The sequence below is a fragment of the Drosophila melanogaster genome, chromosome 2L, assembly GCF_000001215.4.
Source record: "Drosophila melanogaster chromosome 2L".
Classification (NCBI taxonomy): domain Eukaryota; kingdom Metazoa; phylum Arthropoda; class Insecta; order Diptera; family Drosophilidae; genus Drosophila; species Drosophila melanogaster.
The window spans coordinates 15,190,641-15,212,173 of record NT_033779.5 but is presented as its reverse complement, the minus strand read 5'-3'; the positions used below and the strand labels follow the sequence as shown (position 1 = coordinate 15,212,173).

The following is a 21,533-nucleotide window of genomic DNA, read 5'->3' as shown; positions in this document are numbered from 1 at the left end:
TAATAATGCAGAAAATTCCAAACAAAGTGTTTAACGTTGTCAATTTAACAACCTCGAGCGCTTTTTTATGGCCACTTCCACATCCCCGATCCCTCTTCCAACCTTATATCAGGGGTCGGACTTCACCACCCCTCACCCGTGCCTACTGGTATCTTTCTGCTTTTTCAACTGCTAACCAAAACAAAACAACAACAAAAGACAGCAACAAGCAGCAGTAAGGAGCAAAGTTAAACAATGGCCAAAAGGCACAGTGGACGAGGACAAACTGAGATATTGGTCACATCTACTTAGACAGAAAGTCAAAGTTAGGCAGTTTGTAAACTATGCGATATAAATGTTAGGTAAATATTTATATAAATAATCTTAAATTTACCCTATTTATAATATATATCACATATAATTTGAATTTTAATTGAAGTAATATATTTTAAAATCAGCTTTAAAAGCGTCTAAGTATTGCATTGCTTCGTATGAAGTCTCAATTGGTTACAAAAAATATTTTCCTTTGTATATCAATCTCCATTGTCTTATCATTATATTATATATCGATTAAACTTTGACAGCGACATTTGACTGTTCCCGCGATTTTCCGCGCAATTTGCTCCACTGTTCGACGCACACAAAAGCGATTTGGCCGCGCGAGAGTCGCAGCATAAGCCGGATGGCTGGTGGAGCCCAGGGTGCAAGTGGGAGGTTGGGATTCTCCGGCTCCGGTCCGGGCTCGAGATCCCAGACTTTGGGCTCCTGGCACGCCGCAGATGCTCAGCCAGCCACCCACACACATGTCCGGGTACGCACACAACGAACAGTCGCACACACACAATGGCACAACCCACCGCAGAGACACGCGCCGGCAGACAACACACATGTTAACATAAACGTCAAACACACAAAGGCCGTCCGCGAAATGTTGGAGGTGGAGGCGGTGGGAACGAGGTGGAGCAGAGGATGGTCTCTGCGGAGGAGTATAGGTAATCGAGGTGGAGTGCAGCCACGGAACTACTAGGCTCTGCAAAAGTCGTAAGCAGGGAGCTGCCGTCTAAATGGCCATTCTAGTTGCGATTATCTATCTCGGATAGATACAGGCAGTACTCGTTCGAAACAACAAACAAACAGAAGAAATACCTTAAAACGCTTTAGCCGAACAAATAGATTATAAGCCAAATATGTGCGGCACAAAGGATAGTTATAATCCTTTTTTAGAATTTGAAATTTAGATACAACTTTAAAATGTTTATTTTCTATATTAAATAGAATATCTCTGAAATAAGGAGAGATAAAAAGTTATTATTCAGCTAATCCACTTTAATAAAAGTTTTTTTTTTTTTTAATATTGCCGACACTTAAAGCGAGTGAGCACTGTCCATAACGGGCTCGAAAGCAGCGAAACGTTAAGACGGTTCTATTTTGGCAATTGATTGCCGTTTTTCTTCAACGGCAAATTTCTCTCTTGTGTATAGCCAGCCGTATATGTGTGTGCTGGGAGTGTGTGCAAATCGTGATTGCTATCTATATCCATGGTTACGCCAGCGTTATTGTTCTTGCTGATGACCAGCTCCACCAGACACCATTCCCCCCCCACCACGACCATTCACTTCAGGCGGACTTCTGTCCGCTGGGCACCTGGTCCTTGATTGGGCGTGGTCGGCAACTGCGATATCCATACAGTACATTAGGCTAACTAATGATGCATGCCAAAGACAACAACAGCAACAGCAACATTCAGAACAACAATCACACGAAAGGCCAACAATGTGGAGAACAACAACGCGGACAACTTAAGCTGTGCAGATAAAAAATTATGAACGCAAGTCCTCTTCATCCACAGCTTGGAATGGAATGAAATGGAATGGGATGGGATGGCCAGGATATCTAAGGACACGGCAGAGCGGAGTTAATTGAAGTCATAAAAAAAGCAAAGACAACACCAGAAGCGGCTACAAAAACAAGCAGCCAGAAAAACATCTTTATCAGCTTTTGTTGCTGGTGCGTGTGAATTGCTCACCTGGTTTTGTATGTTTATAAGGCCAGTGATAAGGACGATTTGTCATGGAACCGAGAGAACAAGGACCAGAGATTTAGCTGCATATTCTTTATATAGCTACAACAAGACACTTAACCATTTATTTTGGTGCCTCCTCTCTGTTCATGCAATCCATTGTCGGCTATCGACAACAACATAAAATGTAAGTATCTCGCATAAATTCAATAGCCCTGCTGATAATTTCGATGATCAAAGGCAGAATAAACTAAGCAAATGGTCAATTAAAGTTTGCCGCAACGATGCATTAGTGGGCGGATAAAGATACATTTCTATACTGTACTCTATATTATGTTATCATGTTATGACTAAGTTGAATTCAGACACTACAATTGAGTTATTTAAAGTAGATTTTTAAATAGGATTTTCACTTAGGATTGTCATTTACACAGTAATAAAACTTCGTAAAATATTTGCAAGAAAGGAGACCTTCTTTTCGGTTCATCTCTTAATATTTAGTTTATTAAAAATGACTAGAAATGTATTCTTGCCGCAATGGCTTAACTTTCCATACGTTCGTGCATACAGAGTGGATGTGCCACTATTATGCTGGATCACATGCATCAATGGGGAAACAAACATTTTGAGTGGTATTAATTATTCAAAGGCCTCAAATGGAATACCATGTTGGACACAAGTATGTACTCCATATTTTCAGTTGGACTGCATTATTCGAGAGTGTCCTGCACACAAAGGCCGGCGCACATACACCAATATACGCCGAAAAGTAGGATAAAAATGTATGTTTGACGTTGCTTGTCACATCACTTTGTGTGGGCGGTGACCAAACACAAGTATTGCATGCAGAAGCTAAAATTACCCACAGTACAGTGGCAACAATAGCTGGAAAGCTCAAAAATAGTGTAAAATGTTGTGTGGCATGATCGAACGAAATGAAGGCTTTGGCCATGTTTGCAAGTATAATAATTATTAAAAATATTTGTGTTCCCTCTGCCAATAGTTCGGATGTAAATATTTCAATGGGGAAAGATACCCAAATTTAAGTGCCATAATTGCCACTTCAATATAAGCTAATTGCTGTGAGAGAGCCGGAATTATATATAATTGGTTTTAGAACTTGAACAAATATAATATTATTGGAGCTTAAATTATTTTCCACAACTTCGATGCGTAGTATGGCATTGCATTATTTGTGATTTTGAAGCGTATGCTCATTGTTTGTATCGGCAATTGAGGAGCGAATTATTTGCATATGCCATGAAATAGCTAATGGGTATATTTGCTGGTGTTTCAATTGAATACGCTATTTTCGCTTTCCAAACCACAGAGTTTTTAATTGTTAATGCAAACATGAAAAACTGCTTTTGGCTTGTTATTTATTTTTTATTTATTTTTTTTTTTTTGACTACCACTTTGGCGAGCACAAGCACCAACAATGCATTTGAATGGTCCTTAAAGCAATGGTCCACGCCCAGAAATCTCCCCGCATGTCCTGTTTGTTCTTCGGGGGCATGAAGTGGTTGGGGTTCAGATGGAGTGACATAAATGTGAATGAGTTGAAGTCAAAGTGTGCGAAGCTGGTGCTCCAAGTACTTGGTGCTGCTGGTGCTGTTGGTGCTACTGGTGCTGCCCCCAAACAATAATAATCTTGATTGCCCCTTCTGGCCCGCCCTTGATACTCCCAGCTCATATCTGTCTGGCTGCCGGCTGTTTATTCCAACAAGAGCAACATGTCTCCGGACAATTGTTGTCTGTCTGTTGGCTGGTTGGTTGTTTGGTCGGTTGGTTGGTTGGTTGGTTGGTCGGTTGGTCGGTTGGTGTGCCAGTGCATCTGTTTGCCAATTGATGTAACTGTTACTGACCAAAAGCGTTGGCCGTCCTTTTGGCTGTCTATTTAGCCAAGTGATTTGCCCGTCCCTGGCAATCGCAATCCATTTCCCTGCCAAGAGTGTCTATATGCCCGGCACACCACTCCAGATCCCAGTTCCGGATGTTTGTGCCCCGCTCAAGAGTTTGTCCCGTAGCGGCCTGTATTCCGTTACGACTGCTTTATATGCCGCTTCCCCACTTTCCCACTTCCGGTTCCGTTCTGTTGTCCAACTAATTGGCTGCTTAACAACTACAGAGGCAGCAGCTCAACTGTCCGAGCTGACTGCCAAGTGTCTGTGTCCAAAAACGACTGTGCAATTTCAATTAAGATTATCGCATGCATTTAATAAAGCACTTAATACACTTATCGGTTGTGTGTCTGTCCACGTGAGCGCATCTGATTTGTCTGGCATATTTAAATATAAATCGATTGCCAAATTATAATAGAGTGCTTTTCACTTTCTCAGACAATTATCTCAAAGATTTCTGCTCAAAAGTGTATTTATTATTTATTAGCGGCTTGATGCATACACTTGTATGTGTAAAATTATATTGACTGCAGTATGCCGCCTCGAGGAATTTACATTTTACTTCACTGAATCAAAAAGTGTGCGAAACAAGCACATTTTACAAAGATAAAGTTGAGAAGTAACAATACAAGAAAATCCTTTTTTCAACAAAAGTTATTTCGTTCTATTCGGTTAGCGACACAAAAGTTGTCATTGTTATAAAAAATCATGTTTACAATGAATGCAGTAGAATAGAAAAGTCTTATTTGATACCAAATATTTAAAAAAAGGAAACGAATATTAAACGAAGCCGCAAGATAATCCAAATTGTGTCTGATATCTGCAAGGTTGTTTCATGACACTTAGCGCGTTCAGATACGAATCTGAATTTATTACACATGTCTTCCATTTACGCTGTTCGAGTAGTTTTAATTTCATTGTTTTTCGGTGGAAAACATGTAATTTAATAAAGTGGTAAGAGTGCAGTTATTCGGCAAACATGATACTCCACGCTCTGGGTCCCGCAGCCCTCGAAAATCAATTGCGGTTGTTCGTGTAACTATTTGGTTCACTGGTCACCACACTTTGATGATGGAGCAGGATGGGTCACGATGGAGTGGAGTGGGTGCAGTGTAAAAAGGTGGAGTCGATGGACGAGCGCTGGAGAGCCGCCGGAGGAGAGGAGCACGTGGCGGCACTTCATGCAATTCACATGAGCGGTCCACAGCTGTTCGCCTTTGGTCAGGACTTTCGAAAGGATGGATGGTAGGATGGTCGGATGGGAGGGATGAAGTGCCATTCCTGCATGTCCTTCTGCGTTGTATGTAAATGAGATATTTTGCGGTCTGGGAGCGTGGGTGGGCGACGAGGCACGTACAAATTCAAATGCGGTTGAAATCTGCATTAACTATTGCAATTAGTGCGAAATTTCGTATAAATTATGTAAAGAATAGTTTTTGGCACAGAGTTTTCTATGAACTACGACTGCGTCTGTATGTTGTTGGTTAGATTTTGCGTTTGAAAAATATTTTAGCCAAATGGTTTGTTCATTTGCTTGTCCGTCCGCCCATTGTGTATATATTTGTGGGCGTGGCACGGGGTTGTTTGCCATTCGGCAGCCGGTCGGTTTCTGCATTATGCAATTGAATTTAAAATCTAATATTATGTAGAGCGATTTGTATTGTTCAGCCAGCTGCAACGGCTTCTACACCTGTCTCATTGCTTTTTTCGATGATCTAATTCATCTTGTTAAGTTTCAGTAAATATTATTCGGATCTTTGAATTTAGATCTTAGACAAATTGAATTACTATTTTAACATACTTTTATCAGACTTAATAATTAAAATATTACTTAGCTCACTTAGTTTCATTTATTCGAACTACTTTTTTTTCTGTTCTGCACGCTTAATAGGATTCATTATTTGTGAACAATGTTGCGTATGCGTGATATTTGGCTGTCTATCTTTTCCCCGCTCACTCAATGAGCGCTCTTGTTGGTCTGTCTGGATGGGTGAGCCTTCCTCACTTGTTTGTTGTAAATTTCATTTAGATGTGCAATTAAATTTTAATTAGCCTGCCCCTTTCATTTCCATCCACGCATCTGCGTGGAATCCGCAGGAGGGGAATTAGGGGAAGGGCATTCGAGAATGTAGAGGCCATGTATGTTTCTAGTTATATATCGAAATACCTTTAATTAGAGAAAGTTCATTTTGGGGATTTCGTGCTATTATACCCTTGATGTGTGTGCTCTTTAATTTGTTTTCATCGTCTGTTTGTTCCGCACTCGCAAGCGTTTTCAATGTGCTGCCGGTATTTGGTTGCTTGCCACCCAGGGGCATTTGTGGAACAACCTTCAGCTGGTAGCTATTCCCATCTAACTGTAATCAATTAATTCATTATTATTCGAATGCTGCTTTCGAAAAACCTGCCACTTTGCTTTATTGCATGTTGAAGTAGTTTTTCATTATTGGCTCTACCTTGTTGCACACAGTCGGCAGGATCATTGAGTTCACCGGGGGGGCGGAACTCCAGGGGGCAAGTGCACAAACTTGTCGGCAAGTTTTCCAAGGTAATTCACAGGTAACTTAGCTCTGCTTCTTTTATTTATCCCCTACACAACCTTTCTGTTCAATTTCAGTTTATTTGAAGGCCTCTGGGGAAACATTCCAAACAAGATAGCTGAGCCAGAACAACTGAGGCGAAATCTTTTGGCTTTTAAAGGAGCACTGCCGACGTGCTTCCTGATGTCTCTGTATAGAAATGTCTTGTTAAGATCACTTTGGCTTGATAGATAAATATCATTAAAATGACTTTAAAAAATTTCGCATTTCGGTCAATATTTTTTTCAAAGAATTGGTTAAGCATTATCTATGAAACTTTTTAATTTATATTGTAAGACAAAGATTAATTTCCATATCTTGTATCCTGTAAATAGTAGTTAAATGTAGTACAAAAATAATTTTTGGACTATTATTGTCTTTTGTGTTTTTCAATTTGTAAGCCTTTGAAACTGGTTTCTGGTAAGGCGAGACTTTCAATAAAACAATGTTTGAAAATGTACTCAACTGTGAGTTATCCCTATAACAATAAGCAGGTGTGTATGCTGCGGCCAATGTGATGGTTTATCCGACAAATGTCATAACAATTGATGTCCTGTAGTGAACTTTCATGCCTTTCGATTTGAAAGGTAAGAACGAAAAACAACTTGTATCGATTGTGGTGGAAAAGGAAACTGTGTCCTGTGAACACATTGAACGTTTTTTTTTTATTGTCGCTGCCATTTTCATTACATTAACCGTTTGCCAAAGCATTCAACTTGCCAACTCGAACTCCCAACTGTTTTTTACACCACCCGCCACAATGCGCATCGTTTACCTGGTTTTTCTTGTTTGCTTGTATTATTGCGCCAGTTAGTGCTGTTATTTTTATTTTCCGCTGCCTTTGAAACAGTTTTACTGCGCTGTTTGTTGATTTTCCAGTTGCTGATGCTGCCACTGATGCGACAAAACCCCTTGTGAGCCCGCTAATCCACCCACCTGGTCTGGTGAAAGGAGCAAAAGTTTCACGCTTTCGTTGCTAAAAAACATCACAAGTAGATTTTGGGAAGAATCGCAGCATCAGCAGAAGCGACAACAGAGAACAGGCAATTGAACAGCGTCCTCCTCGGAACAGAACTTCCGGTTTAACTGGGCACACTTCGAAATCCCCTCTTAAAGTCCAATCACCCGCATCAATCAATCAGCATATGATAGTCTCGAAAAAAAAAAAAATAAATCCAGACATTTCCAACCTGCGCATCTCATCGCTGACCCCGCTCAACTTCGACAGGTCAGAGCGTTTTTATAAAGCCATAAAATATACACAAACTAACTGAAAGGTCGGTCTCCACGCACTCGCACATGCATTATTTCTCGGGGGGAAGATGGTCCCTTCGATTGGGAGAAGGAATGGGTTTAAATGTGGGGAAGGATGGTCTGCAGTCAGGGACCTTAGACTGTCAACGGCCTGCTGGCGCAATCTTTTTGAGAGAGTATAAACGGAGAAGTGTTACAGAAATTTTAGATACAAGATTGTATACAATTAATATAATATAATATAATATAAGCAAAGATCTAACTTCTTTAAATATCTTCAATTTACAGTATCCATAATATTTAAGGTACACATTAGGTTAAGTTCAGAAGAAACTGAACGATTGCTAGTGACTAATGAATAATAAATAATTATAATAACTTGGCACATTTTCTTCATTTTTAAGAACCCATCGATCCACCCTCGTTTTTCTAGCTTTTTGAGTTGTTGTTCGTGCCCTGCTTTAGCGTTGGTTAAAAGGGGCCTGCTTATGTTTGGTTTATGTTTTTTTTTTTTGCGGCCCATTCTCAGTTTCGGACTTGGGCTCGCCCCGAAAGATTTATGTGCGTAAATTTCATGCTGACGGCATCAGGTGATTTAACACTTTAGATAACTTGGAACAGTTTATAGTCGGAGACGATGTGCCACCCACTTTCGCCGGCTCTGGAGGCTTACAAATGTCGGAGACGCTTGGTTGAGCCCCGAGGATGGGTGAAAAGTTGTATTTTTATTATTTTATTTTATTGCGCTTACATCTTTAAATAAGTTTGCTTTGGCTGCCCTCTCTTATTGGGTGTGTATTTGGGGTCCTTTGTTCGGAGATCTGCCCTTCGGAATTGATGCGTCTTTTGGGGTCATAAAAATTACAAAAAAAAAAGAATTCGCTCGCCTTTTTGGGCTGATTGCTGTGTGCGATTGAGCATCGTTGGTCCTGGTCTCAGGTCCCAGGTCCCCTGGAGTTTCGTTTCGTCCTTTCCTGCTTGTGCTTCTGGTGTCCTTTTGTTTGTTTGTTGTCCAGATAGGATATAAATTATATTGAGCGCTTTGAATTAGTTTTTTATGTGCCACACATGTAGTGAAAATGAAATTAGATACGTGTTGAGTACGAGTTAATTTGAAGGCACAGATTTGCCCTCATCCCAGAACAAAAAAAAACTTTTCCTTGATTTCTCTTCGATTGATAACTGAGGCAAGTGGGCATGGCTAAAGGGATCTCCACCGGGGGAGATATTTAAAGAGTTTACTTTAGTCGCACAATGCTCAACAATTGCGAACTCCATTGGGTAAAGTTCGCCCTGCAATCGTTGCAGCACCACCAACAATGGCAAGCAATTACCAAAATACAAAAAATACTACAAAATGAAAGCAGAAAAAAAGCGAACCAAATACAAAAAAAAAAATAAAAAATAAAAGGGGGAGATTGCGAAAATTCAACTCCAACACGAAAAGGGCAAGCGCGAGAAAGGAAACGCAAAAAAGCGAAAATAACATGGAATTGTTAAGGAACTGCAAACTGCAAATCCATTAAACCACAACAAGAACAAGATGCAGCAGGATGAGGTTCAGGATAAGGACCAGGATGAGCACAACCGAGTAAAACTCCGAACTACAGTAGGTATTGAATCGAAATGGGGAATGTTTCGACACAATTGACTGAAAATTGTTTGTTAAATGTGCAGAGCGTTGAGCATCACGAAGGACATTTGTAAATGTATTTTTTTCGGATTAGCCGAAACGGCTTACACTCAATCAACCTAAACAATTTCCTGAACAGATTTAAGTTATTTTCTCATGAATTTTAAATCAAATCCATCTAAAGTATTTCCGTTGCTGTCCTCATAGTTGCACTCAGTGCTATAAAAATAAGATTACATTTTTTCTAAGTTTATCGAATCGATTGTAACTTCTTATATACCTCAATTTTATTTTCAGGTTGTGACTGAGCCGATTTTTTTTACGAAATCGACTCTAAGCATATCTACAATGAAAAATTGGCATGCTTAACAAATGTTTTTTGTGCAGCATTTTTTGAAAACGTATATTACTATGAAGCAGAATCCAATTGTTGTGGTCTTACAAAGAAAATTAAATAATTATTATTTTACATATTTTACCTTAATGAGTTTAGTTAACCCGAAAATTCTCAAGCTGAATGAATGAATTTAGTGGACTACCGGTTAGCTATTTCTTCTGACTAAAATAAGTTTAGAGTCAATCGCACATTCATTTTTAACATGTACTAAACGTATTATACCATCTCGTACAAAATTTAATTGGATTGTAATGCTTTTTTAACGCATTTAACCTTAACCAATATAACCAATAAAATGCAATGTACTTGAGACTGTTTAAGTCAGTTATAATCGGCTACTATCATTATGAAATTGTTTTTCTTAGTTATTCTGGGTAAGCTAAAGATTTTCTAAATATTTTGATCATTCTTATTGTTAATCAAACAGCCTGTATGCTAATCGGAATTGCATGGGGAGAAAACTGCAATAAGCCGTGCGGAAAATGCATCTTGCCCACCTGCAATTATGATGGCAAATGTTACTTTGAGGGAACTAGCGCTTGTGCTCTGGAAAATGAAAAGTGCCGACGAAAGAAGAATAATCTTGACCGTGAGCTTTATGTTTGAAATGTTTTTTACCCGATTTTAACTTCTTTTAAATGTATTTAGAATTCGTAAAAACCGTGTCTGGGTTCTGTGAGATGGGCGTTAAAATGTGTAAATAGCCAAATAAAATGTTTTCAATTGAATTATATAAATTAAATATATTTCTTTTAAGAAATAAATAGTTCAAAAATAGTTCAATTGCTGTTTGTCCACTATTTTGATGTTTATTTCATTTGGGAGTTTTAAAAAGGGTATATGATATGATTTTTAACCATAACTTAGTTTCGCCTTAATGAAATAATCTACTGCTAGTGCTACAAGTCCAATTGCTCCGTAGTTTGACCGATGAAAACCTCAAGAAGACAAATATGAGGAACATTTTACTTTGCCACTCAAGCCCCAGAAAAGCAAACCCAAACGAAACGAAACGAAGCGAACCAAACCGAGCCACCCAACTATGAAAAATTTAAACTTTGCATCCAAGCCATTTATTCATCCTGCTTGGCATCTGCCATCATATCTTAGCATGCGGTTCTGGCTTCGTCCGGAGTTCTCTGCCCCCATTTTGCATCTTAAAGCCTCCATCTTTATATCTTTAACCATCTCTATGCTCTTCGGTTCTTGGGCAGTTTGGGGTGCACCTTAAAAATTAATTGAAACATCACTACCGGCTAATATTGTAGATTAAAAACAGCAAAAGGAGCTGTGCTGGGTAAGAGGACCGAAATGGGCCGCACCTAGATGAGGCATATAAAACTTTTGGGGTTAACTGAGTGCTCTAAAAACGGTCAGAAACTTGCAAATTGCCAGTATGCTTGGCCATTTATCAGTCTTAGTTGTGGGTTAGTTGGAAAGAATGTTCCACAATAAATTCGAACAACAAATTTGGCTTCTTCTGGAGTTTATTAGCTGGCCGCCGGAATTTTGCGGTCAAAGGGCGACCTGAACTTGAATCTGGCCGGTCGGTCGCCCATCTCCCGCACCTCACCCCCACCATCCACCTATTGTACATCCATCTTCGTCTTTGCCCCCATCAAGTCACTGTCCAGTTTAGAATTTCTTTGAATACTCCGCCTGATGACAGAGCATTGCCAGATAGCATACTAATTCCGGCTCAGTCACTGCGCATGCCCAGATGCTCCGGTAATCGTGGGTCTTCGGGCTTTGGGGCTCTCGCACCAGCGGCATGGGTCGTGTCAACTGACTTCGGGGGCTTCGGTTTTTGGGTCTGTTGCGCCTAGGACAACAATTTCCGTGTTGCATGCCTCGCCTTCGGGTGATCTAAAAACGAAGCGAGTGTCGAGGTCGCCAACGTGCCATAAAATGCGCATAATGTGGCACGGATGTGCCAGTCCACGTTGGTAATTTGGCGCGTGAGCATCGCCGATTATCATTTTTGCCACAAGTGGCAGCCCGTATAGTGATGTTGCTGGTGCAACGGCAACATTTCGTACCTCTAGCCGGCTAGATAAAATCGCGAAATGGTGACCACAAATAGATAGGCTTTGATAGCCGCGAAGCATTAACCAGAGATCGTATCGGTCGAGGGAGATCCGGCAGTGCTTATGATACCAAAAGTAATCAAGCGGTGATTGCAAAGTGAAGTGATCAGTAATCAAAACTCAAGTGGCACGAAAGCAGAAAGAGCAAACGAAGGAGAGAAAAGTAGCCTAGGCACATGCAACAACTGGATACGGATACGCTTTTCAAGCCCTGAACAGCCGCCGACCTACGAACCCACCCACAAGTCAAGTACGTAACAGATTGATGAGCAAGTCGCCGTCGCTGTCTCAAAGAACCACCCACTCACTTGGCCCCCCCACATCATCATCCTCATCCACCTCCTCCTCCTCCAACTCCCAGCCACTCACTCGACCAGGCACTTGACTAAAAGTTCAATTTCCTGCAAGATGCTTTAATTGAAGCGCACAGTAAACAAGAAACAGAAGCGGAGAAACAGAAAACAGAGTGGGCAAGGGTCACTCGTCGCCTTGGGTGCCTTCGCTCTGGTCAGTCATTAGTCATTTGCTCATTTCCGCAAACGCAGCCCGGATGTGCAGCACTTGTCAGTCAATAAACAACCTCGACGGGGGGTGGATGATGGGTGGTGGACGGATGATGGGTGGCGATCCACCCACTCTCCCAATTAAATGTGGCAAACGTATCAGCGTCAATCACCGATTCTGATGGCCAGGCCAGTGCATCCTGCCGCTTCACTGGCGTTTCCACAGATCGGCTGAGGCATCGGGAAAATGTCTCGGGCTATTTACATTGCCGTCCAAGGGATTGGATGCAATTTCGATTGGTTCATGGATCAGGTTGGACTTGCTTAAGGTTTTAATTTAACAAGCAAATGTTGGGTACCATACACTTGCAATGATAGTTTGTTTTATTGAGAGCTATTGATAAACTAACAGCTGTTTGACAAACAACTAAAATAACAGCTGAGAGTTAGTCGAAATGTCTGTAGATTTGGCAAATAAAATATATAAACACATGTGTGGTTTTTAACAATTTTAGATCAATTTTAGTTTGGTTGCAAATTTGGTTCCCAAAAATTATCGCCATTTATATGTAGCAAACAATAGGAAACTACGTATATACAAATGAAATATAAATGTTCATACAAAGATTTTTTTCGAAGGAAGGATTAAAAGACAAAGTATAAGTGTTTTAAACTTTTCTCAACCACTACATTTTTTGGATCTGTGTCTTTGGTCTTTAAGATGATGGAAAGAAAAAGTGGAACGCGCAGAAAAATCTGGAGGTGTAGTGTTGCAGTGGCAGTGGCAGAGTGGGTGAGTGGGCGTCGGTGGGTGGCAGGGGGAGTGGCGACTGCATATGTGTCACACATTGAGTTTCTTGGACAACAATAACCAAGACGGACAGGAGCAGGGTGCATCGCAAAAACGGTGCATAGGTGCTAAAAAAAAAGAAACAACGAGGAGCAACAATGGAACGGAGGTGGGGAAATATGGGGAATGTTGGGGGGAGTACGCAAGCTAACCCAGTTTTTTTTCGACGCTGGTTCTTCACAGCTCAGTTTTGTTTTGGGCCTCCTCTTTTTTTTTATTTTGTCTACTGCTGCTTGGTACATTTCTTTTTATGGCTTTTACGAACTGGCCGCAAAACGACGACGACGAATAACCAACTTCACTGACAGCAGAAGAAACGAAAATATTTCGACCAAAAACTGCCAGACTTGTCCAAAGCCACCCACCACCCACCACCCACCAACCCATCCCACTGGATGAAACCTGTTTTGTAATTGTTGTGTTTTTATTCCGAGTATGCGTGTTGATGCGGATTTCTTTGGCTTTCCCAGCGCCTTCTGGGCTCTAGCTTCTTGCCTGGGCCATTGTCACGTAAATCTGTGACAGAAATTAGCCTCGTTGACAAAAATATGCCTGCTTACACATTATTTGTACAAACAAATAGACGGGCAACAGTTAATGGGCGTGGAGAGTGTCGTCCTCGTGGTGCCTCTGGGTTCCATGGGCACCGTTCCATGGGGTTCTTGGGTTCTTCTGACGGGGGTGTTGCAGATACATGGGTCTGGAGAAATTTGCATGGGAACTGCGCCAGTTGACGCTGTTATTTCTTGGCCTCTTTTGGGCGAATTCCTCAGCTAGTTTTGTGGCTGTCGTCCTGTCGGCTTTTCTTCTTCGCCTTGTTTTATTGATCTGTTTATGCTTTAGGACCTCTGGCCCTACACTTCCCCCCCATCACAGCAATCTCTGTCAAACCCTCATCATGGATAAACAAACAAAAAAAGTTTTATTTGTGGACTACTGAAAATGCAAAATAAAAAAAAAGAAAACAAAAAGCAAGGGATGCGGGGACCGCAAATGTGCTTTTTCGGGGCAAAGTTGTGCCTAGGCTAATGACCAGACAGGCGTGAAGGCAATCATAAACTGCGTACATTTCATCCTCCCACACTTCGCACTCGAAGTTAATTTTCCTTGACCAGAGTCTAGCCAGGTTGGAAAGTTTACTCTAGCTCTTAATCAACTCATTATAATGAACAGAGAAATAAAATATCCATAACATGCCGTCGATTAAATTATTTGGTTGCCTTACGGCACTTTTGCTGATTGACTTTATGGAGTTTTGGTCTGATTTTTTCCAATAAAATGTAATGAGATTAATAAATCAAATTGTTGCACATAAACGATTAATGCTATAAAAATGTATGCATGTATTTAATTATACCGCTTACTTTTAGAGTTAAGGGTATACAACATTCGTTGAAAAGTTTGTATCAGTTAGAAGGATGAGTTTTCGACCCTATATTTTTTGAACATTGATATTAAGAATGCAGATTCTAGAAACGGCGAGATTGTGCATCTTACCCACTCTAACGCTGAGTACAGGGTATCAGATAGCCGAGGAAATCGACTCTCTTTTTTTTATTATTTGTCTTGTCAATTTCTACCGGCATGCCAAACCATTTTGGCCAAGCTCCTTTTGAAATACAAGCCTGAGTCGAATGTTTTCAATAGGATTTATATTTCTTGTAATCATATAAAATTATTTTATTACAGACAGAGGGAAAAATAATTTTCCGAGATTGTGCATCTTACCCACTCTAACGCTGAGTACAGGGTATCAGATAGCCGAGGAAATCGACTCTCTTTTTTTTATTATTTGTCTTGTCAATTTCTACCGGCATGCCAAACCATTTTGGCCAAGCTCCTTTTGAAATACAAGCCTGAGTCGAATGTTTTCAATAGGATTTATATTTCTTGTAATCATATAAAATTATTTTATTACAGACAGAGGGAAAAATAATTTTCCGAACTTAAGCCTTGGCCTAGAAAGTTAAAGTTGAAAGTCAAATAACGGACAATTTTTGACGTCTACAATATCCTTTCGAACCCGGACCCCTAATTACCTGAACCTAACCTTAGACACACAAAATACAGAGTCAATCTATCATGCGATGGGTGTTCTCCTGATTAACACGAAACTTTGCCCAGGCCGAGCAACAAAATGATTGATGTCCACTACAAAATTTTCAATGTACATATCTACCCCCAGAAAATCGTTCACTTATTCAGGCTAGAATTCAGCTTTTCGTACGTTTCGTAAACGTTGGCTGCATAAACTGTTTATCGAACCATTCGGTTTTATGTCACAGCAACTGATTGATTTTTAATTAAACGTCCACGATTTCACTGATTGACGCTAATCATACGCTTGATGGGCTTAAGCTCGGCCACGACCCCTCTCTTAAGGGGTGGCTAAATAAAATGAGCATTTCCCACTTTAATTCGAACACAATGTATAAGCACACACATACTGCGGAAATTAGATATTTATTGAGCGAGGCGTTGTCAGGCAAACCAATTTAAAAGGTATTGGCCCAAAGCGAAGGGCATTGAAACGGGAAGCGTGTGGAAATCGAATATTATCCAGATAGTGCCGAAGATCCATTTACGTGACTCGGAAATGCAAATAAAAAAAAAGTGGAAAAAACCGCTTTCCGAATGTTTTGCTGCCTTATTTTTTTATTGAATTGTAAAGGAGGTGAGGTGGGTGAGGAGGGCACACCGACATAAATAAACCTCAACTAAGTCGTGTGTTTTGACATAGATTTAAATTGACATGGTTGTGTAAACAGACCAGGGAGGAGGGCATACCATATATGTACCAGCGTCAGACACAAAAGCAGAAACAGACGCAGAGCCTCTCACACATTCCTCATTGAAAGCCGCACACAAATTCTCGGCGTTCAAGGCATTCCTCGCTTGGAAACCACAACCCACTTTTCCCAGTTCGATATCAGCAGGGCGAGAAAGAATAAAATAAAAATGCAAAATAGTTCGTTATTTAACATATTTGACGGCTGCCCGGTTGGTTGGCTGCTTGCCTGCTTGGCTGTCGGCTCGTAAATGTAAATTGGCCCTGAGATATGGAGCTGATGACAAACAGGCCCAAAGCCAGGAGTACCATAACCAGAAAACTAAACCAAAAACCAGGACGCGCATGGAAAATCCCATCCATGCCAAGCGAGTACGAACCCTTTGACAATTTTGTTGCTGCCTTCGCTTCGATGGTTCGTTGGGTTCTTTCTCCGGGCTCCGCAAAAATATTTGCCACGCAAATAGCTGGAAAAGTATTGCCCGATTATGTTTCTCTAACTGGGCACACACGCAGCAGTCAGCAAATTGAAAGGCAAACACACACACACACACACACCGCTCCACTGGTAGTTAGAAAAAAGATGAACAGGCCAAAACGATTTGAGAAGGATCCGAAAAAAAAGAGAAAAAAATTGAATATGGAGGAAATAACCAGTAGTGGAAACCGGAGAAAGGAGAAAAGAACGCAGTCTCGTTGCTTTCTATGAATGTCAATTGGTTGTTGGCCGGATGGTTCTTGGCAAGCGGAATGGAATGGCTTGGCGCGGAGCTAGATGAGTGGGAAAGGGGCCAATTTAAAAGGGCTTACTTTTTAATGAAGCGAGCCAGGGATGATGCCGTACCCGAAGGGGTTCCCAACACAATCGCTATAGCGACTATGATAAATGAATGAGCATATGTCGGATGGAGTAAGTGGGTGTCTGGCCATTGAGGAGCTGGCAGCCTTGTGACAGAGAACGGCAACAGGAATTGAAATGCTAGATTAGATGCAATTAGATAGAGCGTAAGTGGAGGATGATAATACGATGATGATCTATTGTTAAGCAAAGGAAAGGGTTGTGAGCCGTATGGTAATCGGACCTAAAGGCCGCATATTAGACATGGAAAATGATACTGGATTTTGCATTCCAATAGATGGTGCCTACATGTGCATATATGTCGTACCCATAAATAAAAATATTTCTTTCGTTTATTTTAAACTAGAAAAAAAGTAAAAACATTTGTTGCACTTGAATACATTTCTATTTTATCAACTTTCATCACAAGTTTTATTTACCAAAAAAGTCAGATATTATTTGTTGGTCAGCCACATCAATATAACTTTTTTAACTCAAAAAAAAGCTATATAAAAGATCAGTCAGTAACATCAAACGTTTGCTTTGATGCCAGCAACCTCTCCCGGAATTCGTTGGTGCTCTTTTATTGGTTTTGCCGCAGTTGCCAGTAGCCACAATCTGACATATTGGAATGTCAAACTAATGAGGTTTCCAAACCAAAACGTACTTACCCCCATTTGCCACCGACCACTTGCAGGCTTGCACAGAAATGGCGGCATTGAGGGGGCATCCAAATCAAATCACATAACATGTCAGCCATGTTGGCCACCACCCACCACCCACCGCGCACCGCTCACCCTAGAATGCCACACCCATCCATTCAGCGGGTCCAAACCATCCAAACCATTCAAACCGTGCAATCCAGCGCAGCCAGCCCACCAAACGAACTGAAACCAACTAAAACAATTCCCTTAGCTATGCTAATGACGCGCAGTTTCCTCTATTGTAAACTACCTTTTGCTCTATTTTCACCTCTGACGTCCCCTTTTTCACCCTCCTAAGCTGTCACCTGTCCCCTCGAATACGAACCACCCCCGCCCCCTCCCGCTGGCAACCATGCCCTTCTTCTTCGTGGCAATGCCACTGCATTCTCTCCTCTGATATGCATGTGCCGAGGTTAAATATATGTTCTGTTGTGGAGCCTATGCTAATGCGCTCGGTTGGTTAAGTGGGTGGAGCTGAAAAGTGCGGAATATTTAAGATCTGTTTATGCTTTGCTAGCAGGTGCAGTCAATATTTGAACGATATGAACGAAAGCAACGTGGAAATCATCCCGAGTTTCATCACTCCAGATACATAGTTTATAATCTGTAAATATTATTAAAATCAATATATGGTCAATGGTTCCTATTGTTAGGATAGATTTAAGCCCTTTCTAACAAGTGTTAGCAAATATAATATCAATTGCTAATTGAATGAAATTTTCTACTTAATTTTGGAATAAGAATTGCAAGTTTGATAGTTAATTACATGTATAGTATACAAAATATACGACAAATATTACTTTCTACTTCGTATGTATGTAATGTATTTGAATAGAATTCGAGTTAGTATTGGCTAAGATTGATTATTGGCTAAAAAAAATTGTCAGAAGCCCTTATCCCAAATATGAAAATAACATGGGTTTAAGATGATATGTTTGCGCTTCTCAGCATTTTTGTTGGAGATTCGCATTGTGGGATCATGTTATCCTCGCTGCGTCAGCCTTGTTACAAAGATATTTTCACGCACACCCAGGTACTTCAAGATATATTTATAAGCAGATATATGCATATAGTTTCCTATTCGCAGGGGTTTCTGAGATTTGTGAGGTGTTGTCGACACCATCGTTCGTTGGTTTGCTGAACAGGATTGGGCTGTTGTCGTCGGTGCCCTCGTCTTCGGCTGCCCTCGTCCAATATGTGTCAAATGCAAATTTAAATCTTATTGAAAAAGGGGATTATGTGACAGCAGCAGACGCCATATGAAAAAGCGGGATGTAGTTGGGGATTTGGCTTCTCCTTCCCCATCTTGGCTTTTCATTCATTTTGCGGGATTTTTTTTTTCTGCTTTGTTGGTGCAACTAAAAATGTCACTCCTTCTGCTGTAATCGAAGCAGGAGTGATTGACTGACTCTGAGTGAAGGACTGTGGTCCTGCAGGGATGTATGTTAACTTTCGAGTGTGGAAGAAGCAGCTGCTCCAGAGCGGCCAGCGGCAGGGGCAGGAGGCATAAACCGATTCTCATTTGCATCTTTTGCTGTCTGCCATTTTTAAATGCTTTTCCCTTTCTTTCCACTACCATTCTCAGCAGTTTTCATTCCGACTCTGTTGGTTTTGCGGTTCTACTGTCATTGCACTCATATCATCATTCTGGCATCATCACAGCCCAAGAGTGGAGAATATAATAGAAATCCAACTTCCAGCAGTAGTCTAATCCCCACATCGCTGCATACATTTATAACCCATACAATGACATGACCATACAATATTTCTCTTTCCTTTTTTGGCACAAAATACTTTGCGCTTCGATGCTACCTCGTCCTGTCATCTCCTTTTGTGTGGACGGGATGCTTTTGGGGTACGGCGGGAGGTGTGTTCAATATTTTCCAGCTATTGAAATCAAGGATCGAGAAAGCGGGGCAGCTGAGTTGGGCTGAATGAGGAAGGGACGCTTGTATATATTTCAAAGCTTTGTTATCAATATGTCGCCTGCTTATTGAAAATAATACAATATTCGTGTGTGGGATAAGTAAGGATGCCTGAATGTACGTAATATATCTTCCTCTGTTTTCTTCCTCATTGTGCCAAGTATCTTGTAGACACATACATCCACAAAAAGAAGTGAATGTGAACGTTCAACGTTGGGCTCTGTGTGTGCCGAAGCTTGTCACCTGTCGGGGCTTCGGCACTTTTGGGACATTGATTGCGAAATCATCATCATCATTTGAATGGTAATCCTCGGTTATTCATTTGAAATATGAAATGAAAAGTTTTTGATTAAACTACCAAGCAAATATGATTGTATCAATAACTCAAGCTGTTTGCTTAAATATATATCGCTTAAGTATTTGTTTTCTGTAAAAGGAGAAATGTTTTGTTAGCTTTTTCGTTTATTTACACATTTGTTTGCTAGTTAGTATTGTTTACCTAAGCTTTTGTTACGGCTAACCAATTCCGATAATGGTCTATACCGACTCCTCCTGCTGTCATTAAATATGCCTACTCCCAATCGCAGGGCTTCCTTCTGGGGCGTCCGTTTGGCAAATGGGCGGTGAGACATCTTCTTTCAACTGGCAAATGCCCTGCACGTAGCCACATAAATTCCTGTATTCAAGCTTGAAGCTCTTTTCTTTATACATATACATTAAACATTCCTTTCCAAGCCGTGCCATTCAATTCAATACCATTCGACTCGATTCGATTCGATTCGTTTCGGGTAGGTCGACAATTTATGTAGCTGGGAGTCAAAGTCCTTGGCTGTGGCCTAATTGAAACATGGCTTGCAAATGCATTAAATCCCCAAATAGTAGCAAAATAATGAGCCTGATTAATTCAATCAGTTGTAATGTGGCACGCCCCTTCAATCTGCCTGGGCATTAGGCCAGTACAATCTTCCTGCGGCAGAACACTCAGGTTACGTTGGACCTTCACCATGTTAAGTAGTTTAACACGCTAATGTAATGAAGCTATAATGCCGAGGGTTTTGCTTCCGGAACATCTGGTGATAGATCAATGTATTTATCGAAATAAATGGACCAAGTGTGACACGTAAATGGATGAGGCAATCGAGATGTTAGCGGCAAAATGAGGAGCCAATTAAGTCAGCCACCAGTATATTAACAGTCTAATGCATAATTTTATACCAAACGTTTTCGCTAATATCCATTCTCAAAATTATTCATTTTCCGACGTGCTTCTATGAATGGAAATCTTGCATTATATAATAGAATGTTTTTATATTTTGTTTCAGATATTTGCGCATCATTAGTTGGTAGTTATTAGTAGTTCAATAGAGCGTATTACCCACGTTAAAAATGTGCTGAGCTTTGAAATGAATAAATAGTTGATATAAATACCTGTTCTAATATATGCAATACGGGATTAGGTGGAACATTAACGAAAATTCAAATATTGGTTATTGTGGTGCATTTGGCATAAGATCCATTAACTGTTTCAAGTATAACTTCTTGAAGAAAGTGTGCTACATACATTTATGCCTTTATTGCAAGCCCTCGCTTATGTTCGACCTTGACTCCTGGGAAAATCCACTTCATATCTATCAAGAAATCGCGTCGTTGATTCTCTGGCGTTGTCAAAAGTCAAAAGTTCAGTCTGCAATTTGAACATGACATTTGTCAGGAGACAAACACATGAGATGGCGAATGGGTAGAGGGATATTGGTGTTGGTGGGCGCAAGGGGCGGAACGGTATGGCGCCATATCCACTGAACCTTAAATCAAGTTGTAAAGAGGCTGGGCCAAGTGTTTGGGGACTCTCTGTTTGCTAGGACCACTCAGAAAAAAAAAGAAAAACAAAAATAGCTACTGCAAATAACTTTTAATGTTTAGGGCCTTTCACTGTTTAAACTGAAATCAAACATATTATCAAAAATAAAAAATAACCCTAACAAGAAATAAATGTTCTTTATTGAACAGTATCTTTTGATACCTAAATACAAATTTTGGAACATTCATGTCTATTTTTAATAATTATTAGTCTTTGT

General features: G+C 40.5%; 2 protein-coding genes and 2 long non-coding RNA genes across 7 annotated transcripts in view, besides 1 other annotated feature; 2 read left to right on the top strand and 2 right to left on the bottom strand.

Moving 5' to 3' along the window:
- Window positions 1–3,405: 3,405 nt before the first annotated feature.
- On the bottom strand, window positions 3,406–4,324 carry lncRNA:CR44196 (long non-coding RNA:CR44196). Its single transcript, NR_073779.1, has one exon. It is a non-coding gene; the product is annotated as a long non-coding RNA:CR44196 (long non-coding RNA).
- Window positions 4,325–8,017: 3,693 nt separating this feature from the next.
- Window positions 8,018–8,095: a mobile genetic element.
- A 111-nt stretch (window positions 8,096–8,206) lies between these two features.
- On the bottom strand, window positions 8,207–9,915 carry lncRNA:CR43357 (long non-coding RNA:CR43357). 2 transcript variants are annotated; one of them, NR_124275.1, is made up of 2 exons: window positions 9,846–9,915; window positions 8,207–8,727 (listed from the first exon to the last, which is right to left on the bottom strand). It is a non-coding gene; the product is annotated as a long non-coding RNA:CR43357 (long non-coding RNA). The 2 variants fall into 2 exon arrangements; NR_047959.1 differs by having other exon boundaries at window positions 8,461–8,727.
- A 166-nt stretch (window positions 9,916–10,081) lies between these two features.
- Sfp35C (Seminal fluid protein 35C) lies at window positions 10,082–10,561 on the top strand. 2 transcript variants are annotated; one of them, NM_001169511.1, is made up of 3 exons: window positions 10,082–10,137; window positions 10,191–10,352; window positions 10,412–10,561. In NM_001169511.1, exons 1-3 carry the CDS (start codon window positions 10,110–10,112, stop codon window positions 10,465–10,467), a joined length of 246 nt encoding a protein of 81 aa, NP_001162982.1. In that variant the 5' UTR covers window positions 10,082–10,109; the 3' UTR covers window positions 10,468–10,561. The 2 variants fall into 2 exon arrangements, with proteins under 2 accessions (NP_001162982.1, NP_001303324.1); NM_001316395.1 differs by having other exon boundaries at window positions 10,412–10,473.
- A 1,153-nt stretch (window positions 10,562–11,714) lies between these two features.
- CG4168 (uncharacterized protein) overlaps window positions 11,715–21,533 on the top strand; it is a 38,578-nt gene continuing 28,759 nt past the window's right edge. For both annotated transcript variants that reach the window (NM_001299024.1, NM_135896.6), the window contains exon 1: window positions 11,715–12,100. The gene's annotated coding sequence lies outside the window, so the exon portion shown is untranslated. The remainder of the gene's footprint in view (window positions 12,101–21,533) is intronic.

Coding starts and splice junctions, on each gene's coding strand:
- Sfp35C (NM_001169511.1), top strand. CDS start 10,110: ATGAAATTGTTTTTCTTAGTTATTCTGG. Junction 10,138..10,190: donor GTTTTTCTTAGTTATTCTGG/GTAAGCTAAAGA, acceptor TTAATCAAACAG/CCTGTATGCTAATCGGAATT. Junction 10,353..10,411: donor AAAGAAGAATAATCTTGACC/GTGAGCTTTATG, acceptor AAATGTATTTAG/AATTCGTAAAAACCGTGTCT.